The sequence below is a fragment of the Procambarus clarkii genome, chromosome 7, assembly GCF_040958095.1.
Source record: "Procambarus clarkii isolate CNS0578487 chromosome 7, FALCON_Pclarkii_2.0, whole genome shotgun sequence".
Taxonomy (NCBI): domain Eukaryota; kingdom Metazoa; phylum Arthropoda; class Malacostraca; order Decapoda; family Cambaridae; genus Procambarus; species Procambarus clarkii.
This window is the reverse complement of record NC_091156.1, coordinates 19,693,157-19,716,089: the sequence shown is the minus strand read 5'-3', so window position 1 is coordinate 19,716,089 and position 22,933 is coordinate 19,693,157. Positions and strand designations below refer to the sequence as shown.

Here is a 22,933-nt window from a genome sequence, read left to right as displayed (position 1 = left end):
AGGACGGGCTGACGTGGGTGAAGCATTTACAGCGTTGTGGTTCGAACAAAAGTCGTCAGTGAAGCACTTATTCCGGAAGTGTTCGAACTTCATCAGTTGTGAGTCGTGTGCAAATCATTTTTCATTCATAAACAGGGGGTTTGGCAGGTGCATGGAATGGACTTTAAATCTTTGTTTATGAGGAGAGGCTGCTGCCTTCCATCCCCCCCCCCTACCTTGAACCGGTAGGACATTTCCAGTTATATATAATGTAAATGATGAAAATATAATGAAAATGTAAAATCAACTTCATTTCTATGTTCTCTGTTAACCCCCAATAATAATTTCTTGTAAATAAATAAATAAAATAAATAAATAAATAAATAAAAATGCTCTGCCTGAAACGTTCTGCTTGTAAGTGGGTTTGCAAGAGTGTAAAAACACAAATGTTATGTACTCTCACAAACCCAATGTACCTTCTTGTATATAAGTACATAAAAATAAATAAATGCGCGGGTAAAAGGCGGGAGTAACCTCAACCCTTCTACGGACACAACATGAACGATTTCATACCGTTTCATCTTCAGACTTCATAAAAATCGCTCTCGGGTTACAGATGTTGTTGTTGTTAAAGATTCGCTACCTGGAACAAAGTTCCAAGTAGCACGGGCTATGGTGAGCCCGTAGTACAGGAGATATTTCTTTAAACATTTAACTTAGGCCTACCCCGAGCAGCTTATGTCTGAGGCCCTGCCATAGACACTGTCCCCCTCCAACCTTGAACAGACAGACATTCTCTAAAAACTACAATATTGACATAATATGTCATGCATATGGGGGCCTGACGGCTGAGTGGACAGCGCTCGGTATTCGTAGTCCTTAGGTTCTGGGTTTTAATCCCCGGCGGAGGCGTAAACAAAGGGGTAGTTTCTTTCACCCTGATGCGCCTGTTCACCTAGCAGTAAATAGGCACCTGGGAGTTAGACAGCTGCTACAGGCTGCTTCCTGGGGATATGTAACAAGAAGAAGGTTTCGTCGAGGACCGGGCCGCGGGGACCCTAATCCCTGAAATCATCTCAAGATAACCTCAAGATAACCCCAAGATAACGTCAAGATAACCACAAGATAACCTCAAGATAAGGGCAGATTACTGTGTCACACTATCTTAGTGGGTTCATTATAGAACCCTCATGCAGCCTGTGGACATATTTTTTGTTTAGTGAGGCCCATTTATTATTCACCCTCATACTTACATAATGATGCCAGGAACTGAACCCAAATATTGGTTTAGCTGAGCAAATTGCATCATTGATGAAGTAGTTACACAGTTTGTGAACATATAAACTTCAAAGTTCTGTTTAGCGTATTTAATAGAAGATTATAGTTATATAATAAGGGTCAGCTATTATGTAACTCCTCCAATGTTGTATAGAGTAATTTAGTATTAATTAGTTGATTAAGAGGTCCATGAAGTCATATGGGTGAATACCAGGAAGGTTATAGTGCCATCTATAGAACTATAATTATATAGTGTCAAGTACTTACCACAAGGATTTTTAAGCTAAAGTCTTTTGGAGAACTATACAAAGTTTACATTTGGCTATCATGAACCCCGAGCCCATCTTGCCAGCCCGTCCTCCAAACAGAGAGCCAAAAGTGATTCCATGCACCCGCCAAACCCCCTGTTTATGAATGAAAAACGGTTTACACACGACTCACAACAGATGACGTCCGAACACTTCCGGAACAAGTGATTCGCTGACAACTTTTGTTCGAACCACAACGCTATAAATGCTTCACCCATGAACTACAAATCAGAACCTAAACACCTAAACTAACATAACCAATGCCTAACTATGCGCAGTATACTAATATACATAACAATATTAATTTATATTTGAGAAATTTCCTATTTTGATTGAATAGCATGTTAACATTTATGAATGCGTCTTTGGGGTCGACCGCTGGATGGAATGGACTGGGTCTGAGGACGGGTTGCATCTTGTGTTCGGGGGAACCCATCTGCCCATCTGAGGTTGAAGGTCTACCTCAGCAGGTGGTGCACGCTACGAACCCTGTCTCGTGTAGAGAGATTTTGGTGGAGACAAGTTTTGTAACAATTTAGCTAAAGGAGAGACAGCTACATAAATGCAGTAAAGTATATATTTCCTGAAAAAACCTACAGCTGGCAGCTGGGAGGTCGTGTGTTGCTGTTATCACTCCGCCATGGAAACTAGTACCTAGAGTTGGAGATTTATTGCGGAGTACTTATACATTGTATGGGAATGTTTTGTGAAGGAAAAAAATTGTGAAGGACTCATTTATATAACCTACTAAGAGAGTAAAGTTAAAAATGAGTAATGATAGAGTTTTGACCAGGACTGATGAGAGATCTGGTATCAAGGGGCGAGTGATGGGGCAAGACCGGGCAGATTGCCATTTTACTCTGGACGGAGGAGCTTCGTGTTGACTTACAGATGGAGTTTTTGAGGGTTAACTCCTACCAGATATCCAGGTAAGCCATAATTTTTGTATTTATTCAAGTTTCAAAGAGTAAACATTGGCAACAGTTTATAAATGAGTGTCACAGTAAAATGAAATGGAGTAAACGTGATAGGCTATCAGAGCTACCTCAGCAGGTGGTATCTGTCACTCTTTGCGATATCAGACACACAAACCTTGTGGTTACTTTGCGTGGATTCCGGGGGTTAAGGTTCCCACGGCCCGGTCTCTGATCAGGCCTCCTGGTTGCTGGACTAGTCAACCAGGCTGTTGGACGCGGCTGCTCGCAGCCTGACGTATGAGTCACAGCCTGGTTGATCAGGTATCCTTTGGAGGTACTTATCCAGTTCTCTCTTGAACACTGTGAGGGGTCGGCCAGTTATGTCCCTTATGTGTAGTGGAAGCGTGTTGAGCAGTCTCTGGCCTCTGATGTTGATAGAGTTCTCTCTGAGTACCTGTTGCACCTCTGCTCTTCAACGGGGGTATTCTGCACATCCTGCCATGTCTTCTGGTCTCATGTGATGTTATTTCTGTGTGCAGGTTTGGGACCAGCTCCTCTACTATTTTTCACGTGTAGATTATTATGTATCTCTCCCGCCTGCGCTCAAGGGAGTACAGATTTAGGCTCTTTAGTCGGTCCCAATAGTTTAAATGTTTTACTGAGTGGATTCTAGCAGTAAAGGATCTCTGCACGCTCTCCAGGTCAGCAATTTCTCCAACTTTGAAAGGGGCTGTCATTGTGCAGCAGTACTCCACTCTAGAGAGCACTAGCGTCTTGAAAAGTATCATCATCGGTATAGCATCTCCAGTGTGAAAGGTTCTTGTTATCCAACCTGTCATTTTTCTTGCAGTTGTGACGGCAACTTTATTGTGTTTTGTAAAGGTAAGGTCTTCCGACATGATTTTTTTTTATTGTTGCCGCCGGAGGCGGCTAATTCATTGTGCACACCATACTCATCCTGTGAGCGGTAGCGCAAAAAGCATTACAGAGTACTCAAATACTTTATATTGCTTTTACGGTCTATGGTATTATTTGACTGCGGGTTTTTACGTGGTTTCCGTTTTCATATTTTAATTTTTTCCATAGCTTAAGTGCTGGAACTTCATTAAATATTATATTATTTTCTGTAGCCCATTGAAAGACATGATTTATATCTGGAGGTTTGCCATGTCCTCTTGTCTACTCTCGTGAAAATCCTAGAGTAATCTGTAAAGGATGATAAGGTACTATAGATTGTGTCCTTGTGTATACGAGGATGTATAGACAAGGTGTTCGATATGAGGATGAGGAAAAGTACTGGAGCAAGCACAGTACCCTGGGGGACTGAGCTCCTCACGGTTGATGAACCGGATTTTTTTCGTTGACTATTACACATTGGGTTCTGTTAGTCAGGAAATTGTAGATCCATCTGCCCATTTTTCAGGTAATTCCTTTTGAACGCATTTTATGTGCAATAACGCCATGGTCACATTTGTCGAAGGCTTCTGCGAAATCTGTGTAAATTACATCAGCGTTTTGCTTGCCTCCATAGCATCTAATGCCATGTCATAGTGGTCCAGCAACTGTGACTGTCACCAATATAACATTATAACGAAATTTTCCTTAATGTCACGACCCATGTTTATCTCTTGCCAGTTGCTTAACCTCAGATAATATCAACTTGTTTTTTACACTCTGCATCCGCTTGCCTCGCCGGGGCTTCCATCCTCTCTATATTGATCACAACCACGGGGTTGGTCCGCTTGCGACGCCGCGGCTTCCATCCTCTCTATATTGATCACAACCACGGGGTTGGTCCTGCCTGCATGTTAGGGGAGGGAACTGTTGGGGGGAAAGCGCCAGGCCGTTACGACTTTATAGCACTGGGAAGGGGTCAGGATAAGGATTTGGAATGGGACGGGGGGAAGGAATGGTGCCCAACCACTTGGTTGGGGATTGAACGCCGACCTGCATGAAGCGAGACTGTCGCTCTACCGTCCAGCCCAAGAGGTTGGGCTGCGTGCATGTTAATTATGCATGTTATTGTCCAGGTGGTACAGTCCAGGTCGGGTTCGTTCTCGACGCACAATCGAGAATTCAGGGTTCGAATCCCGGGCGAGATAGAAATGGTTGGGTACATTTCCTTTCAGTTAATGTCTCTGTTCAACTAGCCGTCAGACCTCGATATAAGCCTAACGTGTATGAATACACTCTGGCTTCCTGTCCCCGACACAATGAATGATTATTATGTTCCGTATGCTCTCTCACTATATACATGCCATGTACTCCTGTGTATATGTGTGCTTATTCTTATGCTTAAAATATGCGTCAGTAAGGCATAACTTTGAACGTCTTAATATGCGTCAGTAAGGCATAACTTTGAACGTCTTAATATGCGTCAGTAAGGCATAACTTTGAACGTCTTAATATGCGTCAGTAAGGCATAACTTTGAACGTCTTAATATGCGTCAGTAAGGCATAACTTTGAACGTCTTACTACGGAGGAATTGTTCCCGAGAGCCTGGTCCACCGACTTGGGGTGGACGGTAGAGCGACGGTCTCGCTTCATGCAGGTCGGCGTTCAATCCCCGACCGTCCAAGTGGTTGGGCACCATTCCTTTCCCCCGTCCCATCCCAAATCCTTATCATGACCCCTTCCCAGTGCTATATAGTCGTAATGGCTTGGCGCTTTTTCCCTGATAGTTCCCTTTCCTTCCCGAGAGCGTGTGTGCTCAACACCCCGTGCTCAACACCCCGTGCTCAACACCCCGTGCTCAACACCCGTGCTCAAGGGTTACTCCTTCTCCTTATATTACCCATTATAATTATTCTGAAGCTTCTTGGTATAATACAAGTCTTTACCTCAAGATATCTCATGTTTATTATCACTAGATGGGGTCGCCGGCAGGGCCCGGGTCTCCCTCTCACCGCTCTTCCCCTCTCTCTCTCACTTTCTCCCCTCTCCGCCCTCGCTCCCAATATCCCTACTATCCCCCTCTCTTATCTATTCCCACTCTCTAGCTTTCTCTTATCTTCCATTATCGCCACTCTCTTCCTTTATCTCCCACCATCTTCGCCTTTCCTGTAACGCCCTCTTTCTCGTTACCTCTTTCATTTTCTCCCTCTAATTCCCTCTTCTCCAACCCCCCTCCCTCTCCTCTGCCCCCTCCCTCTCCTCCACCCCTCCCCCTCTCCTCCACCCCTCCCCCTCTCCTCCACCCCTCCCCCTCTCCTCCTCTCCCTCCCCCCCCTCCTCCACTCCCTCCCCCCCTCCTCCACTCCCTCCCTCTCCTCCGCCCCCTCCCTCTCCTCCACTCCTCCCCCTCTCCTCTTCCCCCTCCCTCTCCTCTGCCCCCTCCCTCTCCTCTTCTCCCTCCCTCTCCACCCCCCCCCCCCACACTCTCAAACTCAGCAGAAATTAAGCCACTAAAGAAGGCACCCAAACTCAACAGAAAACAAATCCTCAATTTTAAACATTATAATTTTATGGATATAGATTTACCCGGCGGTGATCGGAGGACTCTCTCTCTCTCCTCTCACCCCACAATTCATCCCCCTCTTCTCCCCTTGACCCCTTTGTCCCCATCCCCTAAGGGGCCCCCCCTTTCCTCTCTGAGAAAATGCATTGTTAAGAAGGTCTGCGATAATTGCATGGGTCTCTTATCCGCCTTTCCTCCCCCACCACTTTGGTTCCCTTCTCCGTTCTGCTTCTCCTACCCTCTCTTCCCCATCTTCCCCTTCTCTCAGAAAATATATTAAGAAATTGCGAGTAAATGGCTGATTAATATCACACTCTACGGACATCACACTCTACGGACATCACATGCCCGCTTTCATTCCGGACTACTTTGACTTCATGAAAATCGCTCAGGAAGTGTTGAATTACACACTATATTACGTAAATGATTTAACTTAGACCTACCCCGACTAGCCTATGTCCGTCCCGTACCCCACACTACCTTCCCTACAAATTTGAGCGGGGCTAGCACCAAGCCTCTGTCCTCCAACTGTGGACACAAACCAGACTTGCTCATAATATAGATATGTTCACGTTTATTTTTCCTATATACAATAACACGTTTGTCCAAGGCTGGAGATGACTTAATCACTAAGGTGGGTGATTAATGAGTAGTTTGGGACTGTCATAAGCGGGCTGCGAACAGTGCTAATGACCCCTCTTTAGGCAGTGTCAAATTTCATTGCAACCACCAGCGACTCACTGCCTAAAATGTTTTTTTGTTAGGGAATTTGTTTTTCAGTCGATTGTCAGCTTAACGTAATACTGCATGTTCAGAGAGAGACCCGGGCAACGCCGGCTTCCATTCTTGTGTAATTATAACAGACAATTGAATTGTTATGACCTAACCTATCCAGTTCGGGCCTGCGCTGCCTCTTTTAGTATCCACGGTGATACTTTGTCTGGTCCAACTGCTTTAGTTGCATCCAGTGTTGTCAACTGTTTCATTACCTCCTCTGCTGTCACCTCTATATCTGATAGTCTTTCATCTAGGGTAATCTCTTCTAACAATGGGAGCTGCTCAGGCTCGGTTGTGAACACTCCATGGAAACTGGCATTCAGTGCCTCGCAGATTTCCTTGTCACTTTCTTTACATGCTCCCTCTGTTTTCCTTAGTCTTGTCATTTGGTCGTTTACCGACATCTTCCTTCTTATATGGCTGTGAAGTAATTTAGGTTGCTTTTTCGCTTTGATCGCAATATCGTTTCTCATAATTTCGTTCCGATGTTCGTCTTATGTTAATGTAATCATTCCTAGCTCTGTTGCATCTGATCCTGTTGTCCTCTGTCCTTTGTTTTCTGTACTTCCTCCACTCCCTCCTGCTTCTCAGTTTTGCTTCCTGACACTGTCTATTAAACCATGGGTTATTATATTCCCCTCTTACTTTTTTCCGTTGCTGTTGGAATAAATCTCTCTTCGGCCTTCTTGCATTTCCATGTGACTAGGTCCATCATATCTTGGACTGTTTTTTCCTCTAAGTTCTTCCTCCCACTGCACTTCTCCCAGATAGTCCTTTATCCTCCTGTAGTCCCCTTTCTTGTAATCAACTCTCCTTTCCCAGACCTCTTGTCCCTTCGTCACAAGTTTGAGTTCCATCATGTAGTCAAAGACTAGAACAGACTGGTCACTGGCCCCTAGAGGTATTTTATGTTCCAACTTGAAAACACGTGACTGTATTTACCTAGATGTATTCACCTAGTTGTGCTTGCGGGGGTTGAGCCCTGCTCTTTCGGCCCGCCTCTCAACTGTCAATCAATCAACTGTTACTAACAAACTTTTTTTTCACATACACCCCCCTCCCAGGAAGCAGCCTGTAACAGCTGTCTAACTCCCAGGTACCTATTTACTGCTAGGTAACAGGGGCATTAGGGTGAAAGAAACATTTTGTCCATTTGTCTCTGCCTCAAACGGGGATCGAACCCGGAACTTCATGACTACGAATCCGAAGAGCTGTCCACTCAACTGCGAGGCGCCGTGTCATGTAGATTAAGTTCACCCCTTGAACTAGTGCACTCAATCCGTAGAGTTTTAGAGTGTGATGCACTTGAGGGCAGGAGTGCCGATGATTGAATAGGGGGAAGGTGTACCCCACGAGGCTTACCTGGTGGTCATGACATAACAAGAACATTTCACAATGTAATGTTCTTCACAACACTTGTAACTGTGATGCAGTGGTTCCTCACACCACCCTTCAGTTACCATTAAGAATACTCCTGTATTACCCCCATCAACATTCACTCACTCCCTCCCCGAGTACTTACACTCATCAGTCTCACTTCCTCTCAGCTTTGTGTCACTCGGCACATCAAACACCCGCGCTCTCTCAACACTTTCACATCTTACAGCACCTTTTTGTGCCTCCCATACATTTCCTGCGTGGCTGTTGGAGGAACACCGTGTTCTACAACAGCCACGCGGGCCTGCTGTTCTTTCCTGGCACGGTCACGCAAGGTCATTCATCTCCATAACTGTCAGCAGCAGTTTGGGAACACTAGTCCATCAACAAGATGTTTTCCAATGTATCGTAGAGGATGATGGGTTGTTTATATCCCATCCACAGGTGATGGGGTTAATTTTTTTCTTTTTAATTTTTGTTCCGAGGAGCGAGTTTGTGGAGCGTCACTCATCCTGTGAGTGGACACACCGCCATAGTGACAGTATTGGTCAGCGCCACTCATCCTTGTGAGTGGACACACCGCCATAGTGACAGTATTGGTCAGCGCCACTCATCCTTGTGAGTGGACACACCGCCATAGTGACAGTATTGGTCAGCGCCACTCATCCTTGTGAGTGGACACACCGCCATAGTGACAGTATTGGGGAGCGCCACTCATCCTGTGAGTGGACACACCACCATAGTGACAGTATTGGGAAGCGCCACTCATCCTATGAGTGGACACACCGCCATAGTGACAGTATTGGGGAGCGCCACTCATCCTGTGAGTGAACACACCGCCATAGTGACAGTATTGGGGAGCGCCACTCATCCTGTGAGTGAACACACCGCCATAGTGACAGTATTGGGCAGCGTCATTCATCCTGTGAGTGGACACACCGCCGTAGCAGCATGTACAACACTCCCCAATAGGAAGAAAACCCGCTGGGTTGTTCATCCTGTCACTTGTACCCAGACACAGCTGGGACTTGCTGTCTCAAGTGAACAGCTTCTCAAATAAAAAGATGAACATCTTACGTTAATCTTACATCCTTAAAATCTTACGTTATCTTGCGGGTGCAAATGGGGGGAAATCTTTTAAGAACAGTATATATATTTGACGAATTGTATTTTCCTAACTAGAACAATGTGGGGTTTATTATTCTACACATAGTTCTAATCTGTCTCAGTTGTTCACACACTGTCAGGTAGTGGTCAAGGTGGTGTCCATCACTCTCACCACAGATTCTGCAACTCCGCTGCTCAACTGTTTCCATTCCGAATCTCCATAGATATTTGTATCCAAGACGGATTCTTGCTATTACTAATTTTCTCCCGCTGCCACCTGCTCTTCGTCCATAATGATTGGGATTGCTAGCTGTAACCATGTTGTACCATCGTTCAGAGTCACTGATTTGTGCTTCTATCCTCCTTTCCTCAATTACCTTGTCACTGAAATATTGCCTGATAATACCTCTAATTTGTAGCAGTCTTGGGTATTAAGCATTCAATGTTGTCTCCTTCAGCAGCCAGCACATCTGCTCGTTCATTCCCACATATTCCAACATGGGAGGGGATCCACAGAAACTTGACGACTCTTCCTTGATTGGTTGGTACTCTCAGAGCTCTCTTGATTGCAGCGACTATGGCAAGATTTTCTGCCCGATTTTTACGAAGGCTTTGTAGCGCTGCTTTTGAGTTAGTGCAGATTACTGCACCATTAGTGTTTCGTTCAAGGCATCTTAACTCCATAACAATGGCAATTAGTTCTGCTTGTGTTGGAGGCATAGTTCTCAATACGTGCTTTTTCTGAAGTTCCTAGTTGAAAGGCATTATTCCTGATTACCGTGTATGCTGCACCAGCCCTGCCATTGACAGGATTAGACGACCCATCAGTGTATATTTGATCTAATTAATTTCCGGCTTCTTAATAAATTCCTCCAGATACCTGTGCCTCATTTCTTGTGGCATCATGTTGAACTTTTTCGTTGTCATCTCATTGATGATAATCCTGCAAGAGTCATCCTCCCAGGGAGGTGACCTCTCTACAGGCAGGAGCTCACGGGCTTGCTCAAGCAGGTGAAGTTCTTCCAGGTAACAGACTGATCTGTGATGCCATTTTTTGCTTCTCCTGTTTCCCTTTGTAAGTAGTACAGAATTTTGGCACTATCATTGTAATGGGGATCTTTGTCTATTTTAATTGCAAGCTTAGCATTCAGTTCCCTAATTCTGCTTTTAACACTGTGTAGGAACAACCTCTCTCGTAGATTTGATGTTTTGGCAGTTCTTGGGACTCCAAGAATGATTGTCATGGCTTCATTTTGGATGCTTTTTTTTTATCATATCGCTTTGGGAATTGGTGCACAAAACTGGCGCGACATAGTCTATGACGAAGCGCACATAGGCTGTGTACATCATTTTAAGAACAATAATTGAGGCTCTATGCCCATTCAAGGTCATAGCACAGTGCCCCGAGTCAACTTTTACATGTTCCTATTAACTGGTGGAGCCCCTCTTTCCTCCCCTTGTTAGAGCCGACAGTGACGCCATTAATTTGTAGTTCTTCATTTTCTCCCGGCTAGTGATGAGAGTATGTTTTTGTCTTGTTTGTGGAGAGAGTGAAACAGAGCTCAGCACACTTCCTTCCAAGGAGTTCAGTTGATTGTTTAATGTTTCCCAAGGTTGTGGCTTGAATTAGGACAACATCTTCATATCCCACTTATCTTCCAGTACCTCCCCACAAGGACGACAGTCTGCCAGTACCTCCCCACAAGGACGACAGTCTGCCAGTACCTCCCCACGAGGACGACAGTCTGCCAGTACCTCCACACGAGGACGACAGTCTGCCAGTACCTCCACACGAGGACGACAGTCTGCCAGTACCTCCACACGAGGACGACAGTCTGCCAGTACCTCCACACGAGGACGACAGTCTGCCAGTACCTCCACACGAGGACGACAGCCTGCCAGTACCTCCACACGAGGACGACAGTCTGCCAGTACCTCCACACGAGGACGACAGTCTGCCAGTACCTCCACACGAGGACGACAGTCTGCCAGTACCTCCACACGAGGACGACAGTCTGCCAGTACCTCCACACGAGGACGACAGTCTGCCAGTACCTCCACACGAGGACGACAGTCTGCCAGTACCTCCACACGAGGACGACAGTCTGCCAGTACCTCCACACGAGGACGACAGTCTGCCAGTACCTCCACACGAGGACGACAGTCTGCCAGTACCTCCACACGAGGACGACAGTCTGCCAGTACCTCCACACGAGGACGACAGTCTGCCAGTACCTCCACACGAGGACGACAGTCTGCCAGTACCTCCACACGAGGACGACAGTCTGCCAGTACCTCCACACGAGGACGACAGTCTGCCAGTACCTCCACACGAGGACGACAGTCTGCCAGTACCTCCACACGAGGACGACAGTCTGCCAGTACCTCCACACGAGGACGACAGTCTGCCAGTACCTCCACACGAGGACGACAGTCTGCCAGTACCTCCACACGAGGACGACAGTCTGCCAGTACCTCCACACGAGGACGACAGTCTGCCAGTACCTCCACACGAGGACGACAGTCTGCCAGTACCTCCACACGAGGACGACAGTCTGCCAGTACCTCCACACGAGGACGACAGTCTGCCAGTACCTCCACACGAGGACGACAGTCTGCCAGTACCTCCACACGAGGACGACAGTCTGCCAGTACCTCCACACGAGGACGACAGTCTGCCAGTACCTCCACACGAGGACGACAGTCTGCCAGTACCTCCACACGAGGACGACAGTCTGCCAGTACCTCCACACGAGGACGACAGTCTGCCAGTACCTCCACACGAGGACGACAGTCTGCCAGTACCTCCACACGAGGACGACAGTCTGCCAGTACCTCCACACGAGGACGACAGTCTGCCAGTACCTCCACACGAGGACGACAGTCTGCCAGTACCTCCACACGAGGACGACAGTCTGCCAGTACCTCCACACGAGGACGACAGTCTGCCAGTACCTCCCAACGAGGACGACAGTCTGCCAGTTACCTCCCCACGAGGACGACAGTCTGCCAGTACCTCCACACGACACCTCTTAAAGGACTGGTTTAGGGTTGAGTGTCCGTGTGAAGAAAGTGACCGCAGTAATTACAGAGCAATAAATTAGAGCGATCACAGGTAAACACAACTGTCTCGGCTGTCAGTTTCACTTAGCTCACTTGGGTAACTAAGCGATCGCTTGACCGGTTGAAACAGAAAACTACTCTCGTCACTTTAGCTTTTTTTTTCCGTCGCTCGACGCCAGTTTCCTTGGTGAACGGACGTGGGCTTAACACCATTGGCTCCATACTACGAGAAAGTGCAGTATCCAGCCAATGAAAGTTGAGGCAATTCGCCTGCGAGGAATCCTAAACTGGCTCTTCAAGAGCAAGAATACAAGTGAAAGTGATTCTTGGGACATTAAACACTTGAAAAACACATTTATAAGAGAGCTGCAATAAGCAGCACACACTGACATATAACTGATGCTCAAAAACCGGTTTTATTACTGACGAAGAAGGATTTGAAACTATTGTAATGGAGATGTATACAAATTTAATGCTGTTATGAATTGCGGCCGTTTTCAATACTTCTGACAATAGGTTTATTATTATTTTGTGAAGCTCGTTAAGGCACGGAAATCAATAATAATTTCCTTTAGTAACTCGCTGAAGCATGTGCTGTGTCACATACCTTACCTATAGTATACTTACCACAGTGTATACACACTGATCACTGCGTTGTTGTACACTGCAGAGGACCACAGCCGGGCTCTTTGGCACTTAGATATCCTGAGATTCTATGCTAGCTCAGGGACCGCCGCCCCCATCACCTGTGTTCCCTCCAAGACTGACTTATGGAGGTGTGGTCCTAGAGGGTGAAGGGGTGGTCCTGGAGGGTGGAACTGGTGGGGGTGTGGTCCTGGAGGGAGGTACTGGGGGGAGTGTGGTCCTGGAGGGTGGTACTGGTGGGGGTGTGGTCCTGGAGGGTGGTACTGGTGGGGGTGTGGTCCTGGAGGGAGGTACTGGTGGGGGTGTGGTCCTGGAGGGTGGTACTGGGGGGAGTGTGGTCCTGGAGGGAGGTACTGGTGGAGGTGTGGTGCTGGAGGGAGGTACTGGTGGGGGTGTGGTCCTGGAGGGAGGTACTGGTGGGGGTGTGGTCCTGGAGGGTGGTACTGGTGGGGGTGTGGTCCTGGAGGGAGGTACTGGTGGGAGTGTGGTCCTGGAGGGTGGTACTGGTGGGGGTGTGGTCCTGGAGGGAGGTACTGGTGGGGGTGGGGTCCTGGAGGGTGGTACTGGTGGGGGTGTGGTCCTGGAGGGAGGTACTGGTGGGGGTGTGGTCCTGGAGGGTGGTACTGGTGGGAGTGTGGTCCTGGAGGGAGGTACTGGTTGGGGTGTGGTCCTGGAGGGTGGTACTGGTGGGAGTGTGGTCCTGGAGGGTGGTACTGGTGGGGGTGTGGTCCTGGAGGGAGGTACTGGTGGGGGTGTGGTCCTGGAGGGTGGTACTGGTGGGGGTGTGGTCCTGGAGGGAGGTACTGGTGTGGGTGTGGTCCTGGAGGGTGGTACTGGTGGGGGTGTGGTCCTGGAGGGAGGTACTGGTGGGGGTGTGGTCCTGGAGGGAGGCACTGGTGGGGGTGTGGTCCTGGAGGGTGGTACTGGTGGGGGTGTGGTCCTGGAGGGTGGTACTGGTTGGGGTGTGGTCCTGGAGGGTGGTACTGGTGGGAGTGTGGTCCTGGAGGGTGGGAGTGTGGTCCTGGAGGGTGGTCCTGGTGGGGGTGTGGTCCTGGAGGGTGGTACTGGTGGGGGTGTGGTCGAGGATGGAGGTACTGGAGACGGTGTGATTCCGGAGGGAAGGTACTGGAGCGCTTCTCACCAAGCGCCACTCAGCCGTGGAAGGTCGCGATCGAGAACGCCGTCACCTCGGCCCTAATGACCGGACGGGGAAAGTATTCTGGCAAGGCATATCATTCTAGCAGGTCTGAAGCAGTGTTTAAAAACATGAACTGCCACCCTCGTTGTCCCCTCTGGCTGTGATGGCACGTTATTGGTCGGTTAAATTACAGTCGTAGTTTCCTGGCGCGTCTGACGGAATGACGCAACTGATGGCTCCGACACAATGCCACTTATTGCGCGGGACAGGAAGCCTGTTCGGACGATAGGCGACTTTAGGCCAGCGGCTGATCTTCCACAGGATGCAAGCCACAACAGTTACATATTTCCCAGAACCTATTGACTGCTATGTGCGAGTCGAACCGTCATGTGTAAAGAAAATTATCCAAACGTCTCCTCTTTCCCGGGAATCAAATCGGGACCTATCGGTTGTAACCTGCCTGCGGGGACTACTGTGCTACAGGTTCCAAATGCATTTTGCATGATAGAATAAAAATAACTTTTTTACTACGCAGGTATTAACAGGAAACGACAAATTGACTCATGTTGGCAGGCTTGTAGCTGGGGTTTGGCGCGGAGTACGGTAAGCCTCGCTATCCTAGTCTCTCCTGCACCCCGTCAAGCAACTTATAACCAGCTTCCCAACACTGCTGGGTGAACAGGGTGAACAGTTGAGGATCGGTGCCGCAGTTGACCCTTCCTGCCCAGGACTCGAACCCGGCCCAAATCACTGGTGAGGTATGGAGGCGTGAGCAATACCTATTACTCTAACAAAACACAAGAAATGTGAGTATATTTCCCTATAATTACTGAACCAGTCATAAATGCTTTCCCTGCTGTCTATGGTATCCACAAGCACAGTAAACCTTCAATCACAGCTAGTGAAGGAGAACAGCCTTTGACAACCTCTGGCACGCTGAGCTGCTCTACAAAACAACGAATATCCCACAACTGAGGTGACCAAAACCTTTCTGCAAGCCTCAAGTGTCTTCCCGTACTTGGACAGGAAATGAGAGACGATCCACAGACCCCCACATAATGCCAGGGTTCTCCAACGTCTCTCTCAACACCCGTCTCATACCAAGCGACACCGTCACCTGCCAGACGCTACTGCAGTACTAGCAATCAGGGCCGGAGAGAAGCGAGGGATAACAAGCTACTCTGACACAGTATGTTGCCTCCATACCCATCCGAGAAACAAATCACGAACGCACGCATACAACCTTCATAACTCGGCTTGCGTCTAAGTTAGGTACACAAAGAGAAACAGATTAAGATAATTCTTCATATTGTCATATTCATATTATATAACATAAAATTAGAATTATTATATTTTGCCAAGTCTCATCGCTCTAATTGGAAAATATACACGTTAACAACGACTGTACACCTGTTCACTCCCGCCACATCTGTAATAAATCCTATAAAACAGTCAAAAAAAGGTTCTAAATATAAATGTGAATCTATATTATACAGTCGTAAACTGGCAAACATAAATGTACAACCTTTTATGACTACAGCTGATGATTTGAGTGACAGCGCTTCTTCTAGATAAAGGAATATGAATGTGATAACAGAAGCCGTGAACGCCATAACCTTAAAGACTCTCACCCCGTAGCATCAAATAATTTCAGTATTAACAAAGTGACTTCCATCCAGTGTTGCACACTGAATGGACTGCACTGCAACTTCCATAGCAGTTGCAGTGCAAGAAGTTTGTTACTGGTTATTATAATTAATTACAAATTGTGCAGATAAATATTAAAAACCTTACAATTCACATCCACTGAGGTCTGATTAAGACGTCTTGTGCCCTCTGTAATGTTTTTGCAGTACCGCTCACAGGATGAGTGTGGGAGTACACAATAGTTATCACACTCTTTGGTACTGTCTAGAATAGTTGCATCAGGTGAATGGATACGTTGCCAAAACGTTTTCCTGTGGCGGAAATTTTCCTGAAGCTATAACCGTTGGCTGGAAACAGATGTCGTAGAGCCGATACGTTGACGCAGGAGACGAGGACCAACTGGCGCCGAGACGCTGAAAAAGACGACAGCATTCTCAGGCTGTCACAGACTCGCTGACACAGGAGCTGTCGTCTTGAACAACACAATGACGCGTCACAACAGCATGATTCCAGACGTCTTTTCAGTGTGAGTGACGACCACAGTTGAGAGGGAAGGTGTGGAGAGCCATCACCGCCCCATGACTGTCCAGGCCCTCTATGACAGGCACACACACACATCTCCCGCATGGAGGAAAAACACGTAATCCCTGAATTATTTGGCATTTTCTAGCAACTTTCACTCCCGTATAAAGTATTGGGCGAGTGCTCTGGGGCGTGTTGCTGTGTGGTCTATAATTCCTTTTGGCTTGATGCCATATTATCTCAAATATATCCTCAAGATAGTGATATCCCGGTGGTACAGTCGGGTTCTTCTTCGACGCACAATCGAGAATTCCGGGTTCGAATCCCGGGCGGGACATAAATGGTTTGGCACATTTCCTGTCACCCTATGTGCTTGTTCACCTTGCAGTAAGTAGTACTCAGGACTTAACTTGTTGTGGGGTTGGAGGAGGGGGGGGGGGGGTTGTACCTCGATATAAGCCTAACGTGTATGAATACACTCTGGCTGCCTGTCCCCCGACACAATGCATTATATTATTATTAATTATATTGTGAAGGTTGAAGACACCTTACAATAGGAACACAGGTGCCGAGACACTATATGTTATCCTTAATGATCAGATAATTATACACTGCATGACCCCTCGCTTTCCAGCCCGTGGGCGTCGTGAGGGGCGGGTGGGCGGCCGCCGGAGTGTGATGCTCCATGGGACGGTCCTCTGTCCTTTTGTAGCCTTATGATCCTGCTGCTGTCTTCACTAATTGTGCTGGATGCCGTTTCCTCTTCCTTATGTTTCATTTTTCCTCTCCCTCCCCTCTTCTTTCTGACTGTTATTTCCCGCCGACTTTTTTGCCATTCTTGATTATTCTTTCAGACGTCGTCTTCTGTTTTGACGCCCGGGTGTTTGGGGAGGAGCACACTCTCACCCATAGAACTGTGGTACCTGATGTTGTCGAGCGAGGATACGCTTTTATTGTCAATCCTCGCCTTCATTGCTGAACCCGATCTCGACGGACTGACGGTTCTTAAGGTAGTGATTGCGGGAGTGTATACCCACGATGCACCCGTGGGGGGGTGGGGATGAAAGCATCTTTTTGGGTGTCCTATTCTTTAATTGTGGCTCCATGGTGGGTATGGGGGCTTATTCGTGGATTAATTTTTATCTGTTAGTTTATATGCCGATGACTGACCCTCTCTCAACTTCCCAGGCTTGTGGGGAGGGCGACCAGGCCGCCGAGTCAGACTGTGATGGAAGGCTGGTCTCTGTAGCCCCCGCTTCATTGGGTCCAGACCAAGCTGCTTCCCTGACCCTTCCGACTACCCCTCTCTGCTCCCCTCCCACCTATGTGGCAAGGTTGAGCCCCATGCCCCCAGTGGTGACTACCTGATCCCTGGAGTGGCTCCATCACTCATTGTAACAACTACGCCTTTTACCCCACTCAGTTACTGGGGGTACCCGGTACCGTCCTCTCCACACTCGCATGATTCCTTCCAGTTCTAATACATTCCAAGCTTTGTTTGGTCCTACTACATGGACTAAGTATTTGGATCTCAATCATGTTGTTTCTACACGTCCTGATGATTTATTCATTAATAAGCACCTTGTTGAATCGGTGGATACCTGTCACTTTTAATCTCACCCGTACTGGTACACGTGTTGTTGCAGCCCCGTCTCAGCAAGCAGCTGACTGCTTAGTCTCGTTATCCTGCATTGGGGAGATCACTGTTCGGATCTCCAAAAATGTCCAGTTAAATGCCAGCATTGGCACAGTTATTCTCCCGCACCATGTGTCGACTGGTGATGATTTTATGTGCTTCGTCAACTGCTTTCTCGCTGTCAATCTTCCTTTGATGTTGTAGTTGACTCTCGCAGTGTCCTCATGGCTCTGGAGTCCTTTAACCATGTCCATCCTATGGTATTAGAAATTCAACATTGGCTGTTTCTTATCTCCAGTAGATTTAAGACAGTGGAGTTTTGCTGGGTTCCCACCCATATTGGTGTGTCCTTAAGTGAGCGTGGGACGCTGCCGCTAAGGAAGCTATCCGAACTTGTCCCATCTCCCGTAAAGAAGTTCCTTATTCCGATTTCTACCCAGTAAATCATTCTTCCATCCTTGCCTATTGGCAGAGTTGTTGGTCTTCTGTTAGTGGTAACAAACTGCGTGCTCTCAAGAGTGGTGTCTCCGTGGCCGTCCTCCTACCACCGTAACCGGCGGTGGGAAACGGCTCTGGCGAGGTTATGTATTGGCCATACACACTTAACTCACGGTCACTTAATGGATCGCCGCCCTGCTCCTTATTGTCCAAACTGCATTGTCCCCTCTGACGGTCGTGCATATCCTTGTTGAATGTCCTGACTTCCAGGACGAATGTGTGTTTTGCTTCCCGACCGTCCCTCGCGGTCACTTGTCCCTCGATTGACTCCTTAATGAATCGGATACCTTTGATACCGTTCGCCTTATGCGTTTTTGTTCTCGTACTGGCCTCCTTAGTGATATTTAGCGCTCTGATTATCCCACACAGTTGACGGTGCTATATAAAGCCTTCCCGGGTTGGTGCCTTCTTTTGATTGATTAATTATGCACTGCGCAAATACTACATATAATTTTATGTATAAATCCTCTACGGCCAAAATATAATTTACTATTAAGCATAGCGGCTCGCAAAATTGACGAGCTGTCCCGTTTTCTAATCGTGAGCCCTGGGTTATGTTCGGACAAATTAGTACGGCATTTTTGTGACGTTGTGACCACTCGAGAGGACGAGCTGGTGTCTGTTGAGTCTAAACACGATCATGAGAGCCATAATGCAGCAGTGAGACGGGGACTGGGGAATGTTGGTGAAGCAGGTACTGGGGATGCTGGTGAGGCAGGAACTGGGAATGCTGGTGAGGCTGGTACTGGGAGAGATGCTGGGGAGAGATGAGAGATCACAAGACAGTAGGGAGATGTCTTAAGAGAAGCTGCGGAAAGTGAAAGCAAAATTGTTTACAAGATGACATTACAGCTGTACACATCTGGACGACAGTGTCAGGTTGGACACACCTGCCACCGGAAAACGGTACTGTCCCAGCGCCCACGGTACTGTCCCAACGCCCACGGTACTGTCCCAGCGCCCACGGTACTGTCCCAGCGCCCACGGTACTGTCCCAGCGCCCACGGTATTGTCCCAGCGCCCACGGTACTGTCCCAGCGCCCACGGTACTGTCCCAGCGCCCACGGTACTGTCCCAGCGCCCACGGTACTGTCCCAGCGCCCACGGTACTGTCCCAGCGCCCACGGTACTGTCCCAGCGCCCACGGTTCACGTGGTACATGCCACATTTATGTGCTTTTTATGAAATACATCAAGTAACAGATAAAGTGTCCAGGATACCTAGTGTCACAGTGTCCAAGATATATAGTAGCCAAGATATCTAGTGACCAAGATACCTGGTGACCAAGATACCAAGTGTCTAGGATACCTAGTATCCAAGATACTCTGTATCTTGGACACTACCGTACTATCTAAGAGACTTATAACGTAATAATACTTTTACTGTAATTATAACTACGTCCCAATAATAATAATAATAATAATAATAATAATAATAATAATAATAATAGTATTATTAATTATTATTATTGTTACTTTATTATATTATCATCAGCAGCAATGAGAAAATCAGGAGGAGCCTTGGATAAGATTCGAACCTGCACACAGGGTACGCCAAGTACACACCATAACCACTGTACCACGACACGCAAAAAAGCAAGGCAACCGGGGATTATATGAATCTTAGGGTTCCTGAGGCATCCAGTGAAACCTAGTCAAGGTTTCACACATTGTCCCCCCTGCACTCTGGCTGTGGTTCAGTAGTGTCCCCCATGCACTCTGGCTGTGGTTCAGTAGTGTCCCCCATGCACTCTGGCTGTGGTTCAGTAGTGTCCCCCATGCACTCTGGCTGTGGTCCAGTAGTGTCCCCCATGCACTCTGGCTGTGGTCCAGTAGTGTCCCCCATGCACTCTGGCTGTGGTCCAGTAGTGTCCCCCATGCACTCTGGCTGTGGTCCAGTAGTGTCCCCCATGCACTCTGACTGTGGTCCAGTAGTGTCTCCCATGCACTCTGACTGTGGTTCAGTAGTGTCCCCCATGCACTCTAGCTGTGGTTCAGTAGTGTCCCCCATGCACTCTGACTGTGGTCCAGTAGTGTCCCCCATGCACTCTGGCTGTGGTTCAGTAGTGTCCCCCATGCACTCTGGCTGTGGTCCAGTAGTGTCCCCCATGCACTCTGACTGTGGTCCAGTAGTGTCCCCCATGCACTCTGACTGTGGTCCAGTAGTGTCCCCCATGCACTCTGGCTGTGGTTCAGTAGTGTCCCCCATGCACTCTGGCTGTGGTCCAGGAGTGTCCCCCATGCACTCTGGCTGTGGTTCAGTAGTGTCCCCCATGCACTCTGGCTGTGGTCCAGTAGTGTCCCCCATGCACTATGGCTGTGGTTCAGTAGTGTCCCCCATGCACTCTGGCTGTGGTCCAGGAGTGTCCCCCATGCACTCTGGCTGTGGTCTAGTAGTGTCCCCCATGCACTCTGGCTGTGGTTCAGTAGTGTCCCCCATGCACTCTGGCTGTGGTCCAGGAGTGTCCCCCATGCACTCTGGCTGTGGTCCAGTAGTGTCCCCATGCACTCTGGCTGTGGTCCAGTAGTGTCCCCCATGCACTCTGACTGTGGTCCAGTAGTCCCCCATGCACTCTGGCTGTGGTCCAGGAGTGTCCCCCATGCACTCTGGCTGTGGTCCAGTAGTGTCCCCATGCACTCTGGCTGTGGTCCAGTAGTGTCCCCCATGCACTCTGGCTGTGGTCCAGGAGTGTCCCCCATGCACTCTGACTGTGGTCCAGTAGTGTCCCCCATGCACTCTGGCTGTGGTCCAGGAGTGTCCCCCATGCACTCTGGCTGTGGTCCAGGAGTGTCCCCCATGCACTCTGGCTGTGGTCCAGGAGTGTCCCCCATGCACTCTGGCTGGGGTCCAGTAGTGTCCCCATGCACTCTGGCTGTGGTCCAGTAGTCCCCCATGCACTCTGGCTGTGGTCCAGTAGTGTCCCCCATGCACTCTGACTGTGGTCCAGTAGTCCCCCATGCACTCTGGCTGCGGTCCAGTAGTGTCCCCCATGCACTCTGACTGTGGTCCAGTAGTGTCCCCCATGCACTCTGGCTGTGGTTCAGTAGTGTCCCCCCATGCACTCTGGCTGTGGTCCAGTAGTGTCCCCCATGCACTCTGGCTGTGGTCCAGTAGTGTCCCCCATGCACTCTGGCTGTGGTTCAGTAGTGTCCCCCCATGCACTCTGGTTGTGGTCCAGTAGTGTCCCCCATGCACTCTGGCTGTGGTTCAGTAGTGTCCCCCATGCACTCTGGCTGTGGTCTAGTAGTGTCCCCCATGCACTCTGGCTGTGGTTCAGTAGTGTCCCCCATGTACTCTGGCTGTGGTCCAGGAGTGTCCCCCATGCACTCTGGCTGTGGTCCAGTAGTGTCCCCATGCACTCTGGCTGTGGTCCAGTAGTGTCCCCATGCACTCTGGCTGTGGTCCAGTAGTGTCCCCATGCACTCTGGCTGTGGTCCAGTAGTGTCCCCCATGCACTCTGGCTGTGGTCCAGTAGTGTCCCCATGCACTCTGGCTGTGGTCCAGTAGTGTCCCCATGCACTCTGGCTGTGGTCCAGGAGTGTCCCCATGCACTCTGGCTGTGGTCCAGTAGTGTCCCCCATGCACTCTGGCTGTGGTCCAGTAGTGTCCCCATGCACTCTGGCTGTGGTCCAGGAGTGTCCCCCATGCACTCTGGCTGTGGTCCAGGAGTGTCCCCATGCACTCTAGCTGTGGTCCAGTAGTGTCCCCCATGCACTCTGGCTGTGGTCCAGTAGTGTCCCCATGCACTCTGGCTGTGGTCCAGGAGTGTCCCCCATGCACTCTGGCTGTGGTCCAGGAGTGTCCCCCATGCACTCTGGCTGTGGTTCAGTAGTGTCCCCATGCACTCTGGCTGTGGTCCAGTAGTGTCCCCATGCACTCTGGCTGTGGTCCAGGAGTGTCCCCCATGCACTCTGGCTGTGGTCCAGGAGTGTCCCCATGCACTCTGGCTGTGGTCCAGGAGTGTCCCCCATGCACTCTGGCTGTGGTCTAGTAGTGTCCCCATGCACTCTGGCTGTGGTCCAGTAGTGTCCCCATGCACTCTGGCTGTGGTCCAGGAGTTCTATCCCCAACGCTTATTTTCTAACGCACCAGGAAATCGCACTAACGTGATCACTTTAATGTGGTTTTTGTGCAGTATTCAGAAACCTAAATAAGTTGACTTTCACTATGCATCACCTACACGAGAGCTCCTCTAGAGTATGCAACTGAGGACATCAATAGTTTTGTTTGTATCAGAGTAGTGGGCCCGTTTAAGCCAAGTCCGTTCATAGCTTCCTGAAATATATATTAGCAGGTTAAGTCAGGATTCGGTGAAATAGGCTGGGTCCAATAGCTAAAGCCCGATCCTAAAGGCATATGTAAAAAGAATAGACAAATATTGTCGTTAGTTCACGGTCTACATGTCCTTGACTAAACCCACATAAAATTCTCCCTTCTAACCAAAGGCCGCCTTTGTGAACTCAGAATAAAGGTTCCCTAGTGACAGGGGAGGCTCCGTGTCCTTCTCACTGTCTTAGATGCGCTGAATCACAGCAGAGGGCCCCGCTACCTTCCCCTGGAACGCTGCCAAGAATACGTTAAGG

The 22,933-nt window shown here is 48.8% G+C and overlaps 2 protein-coding genes across 2 annotated transcripts in view; both read left to right on the top strand.

Annotated features, from left to right (window-relative positions):
* The first annotated feature begins 2,383 nt into the window (after positions 1-2,383).
* LOC138349561 (uncharacterized) overlaps positions 2,384-22,933 on the top strand; it is a 64,149-nt gene continuing 43,599 nt past the window's right edge. Inside the window, exon 1 of the mRNA XM_069313853.1 lies at positions 2,384-2,494. The gene's annotated coding sequence lies outside the window, so the exon portion shown is untranslated. The remainder of the gene's footprint in view (positions 2,495-22,933) is intronic.
* LOC138357806 (uncharacterized) lies at positions 9,700-12,305 on the top strand. Its single transcript, XM_069314960.1, has 2 exons — positions 9,700-9,742; positions 10,864-12,305. Exons 1-2 carry the CDS (start codon positions 9,700-9,702, stop codon positions 12,303-12,305), a joined length of 1,485 nt encoding a protein of 494 aa, XP_069171061.1.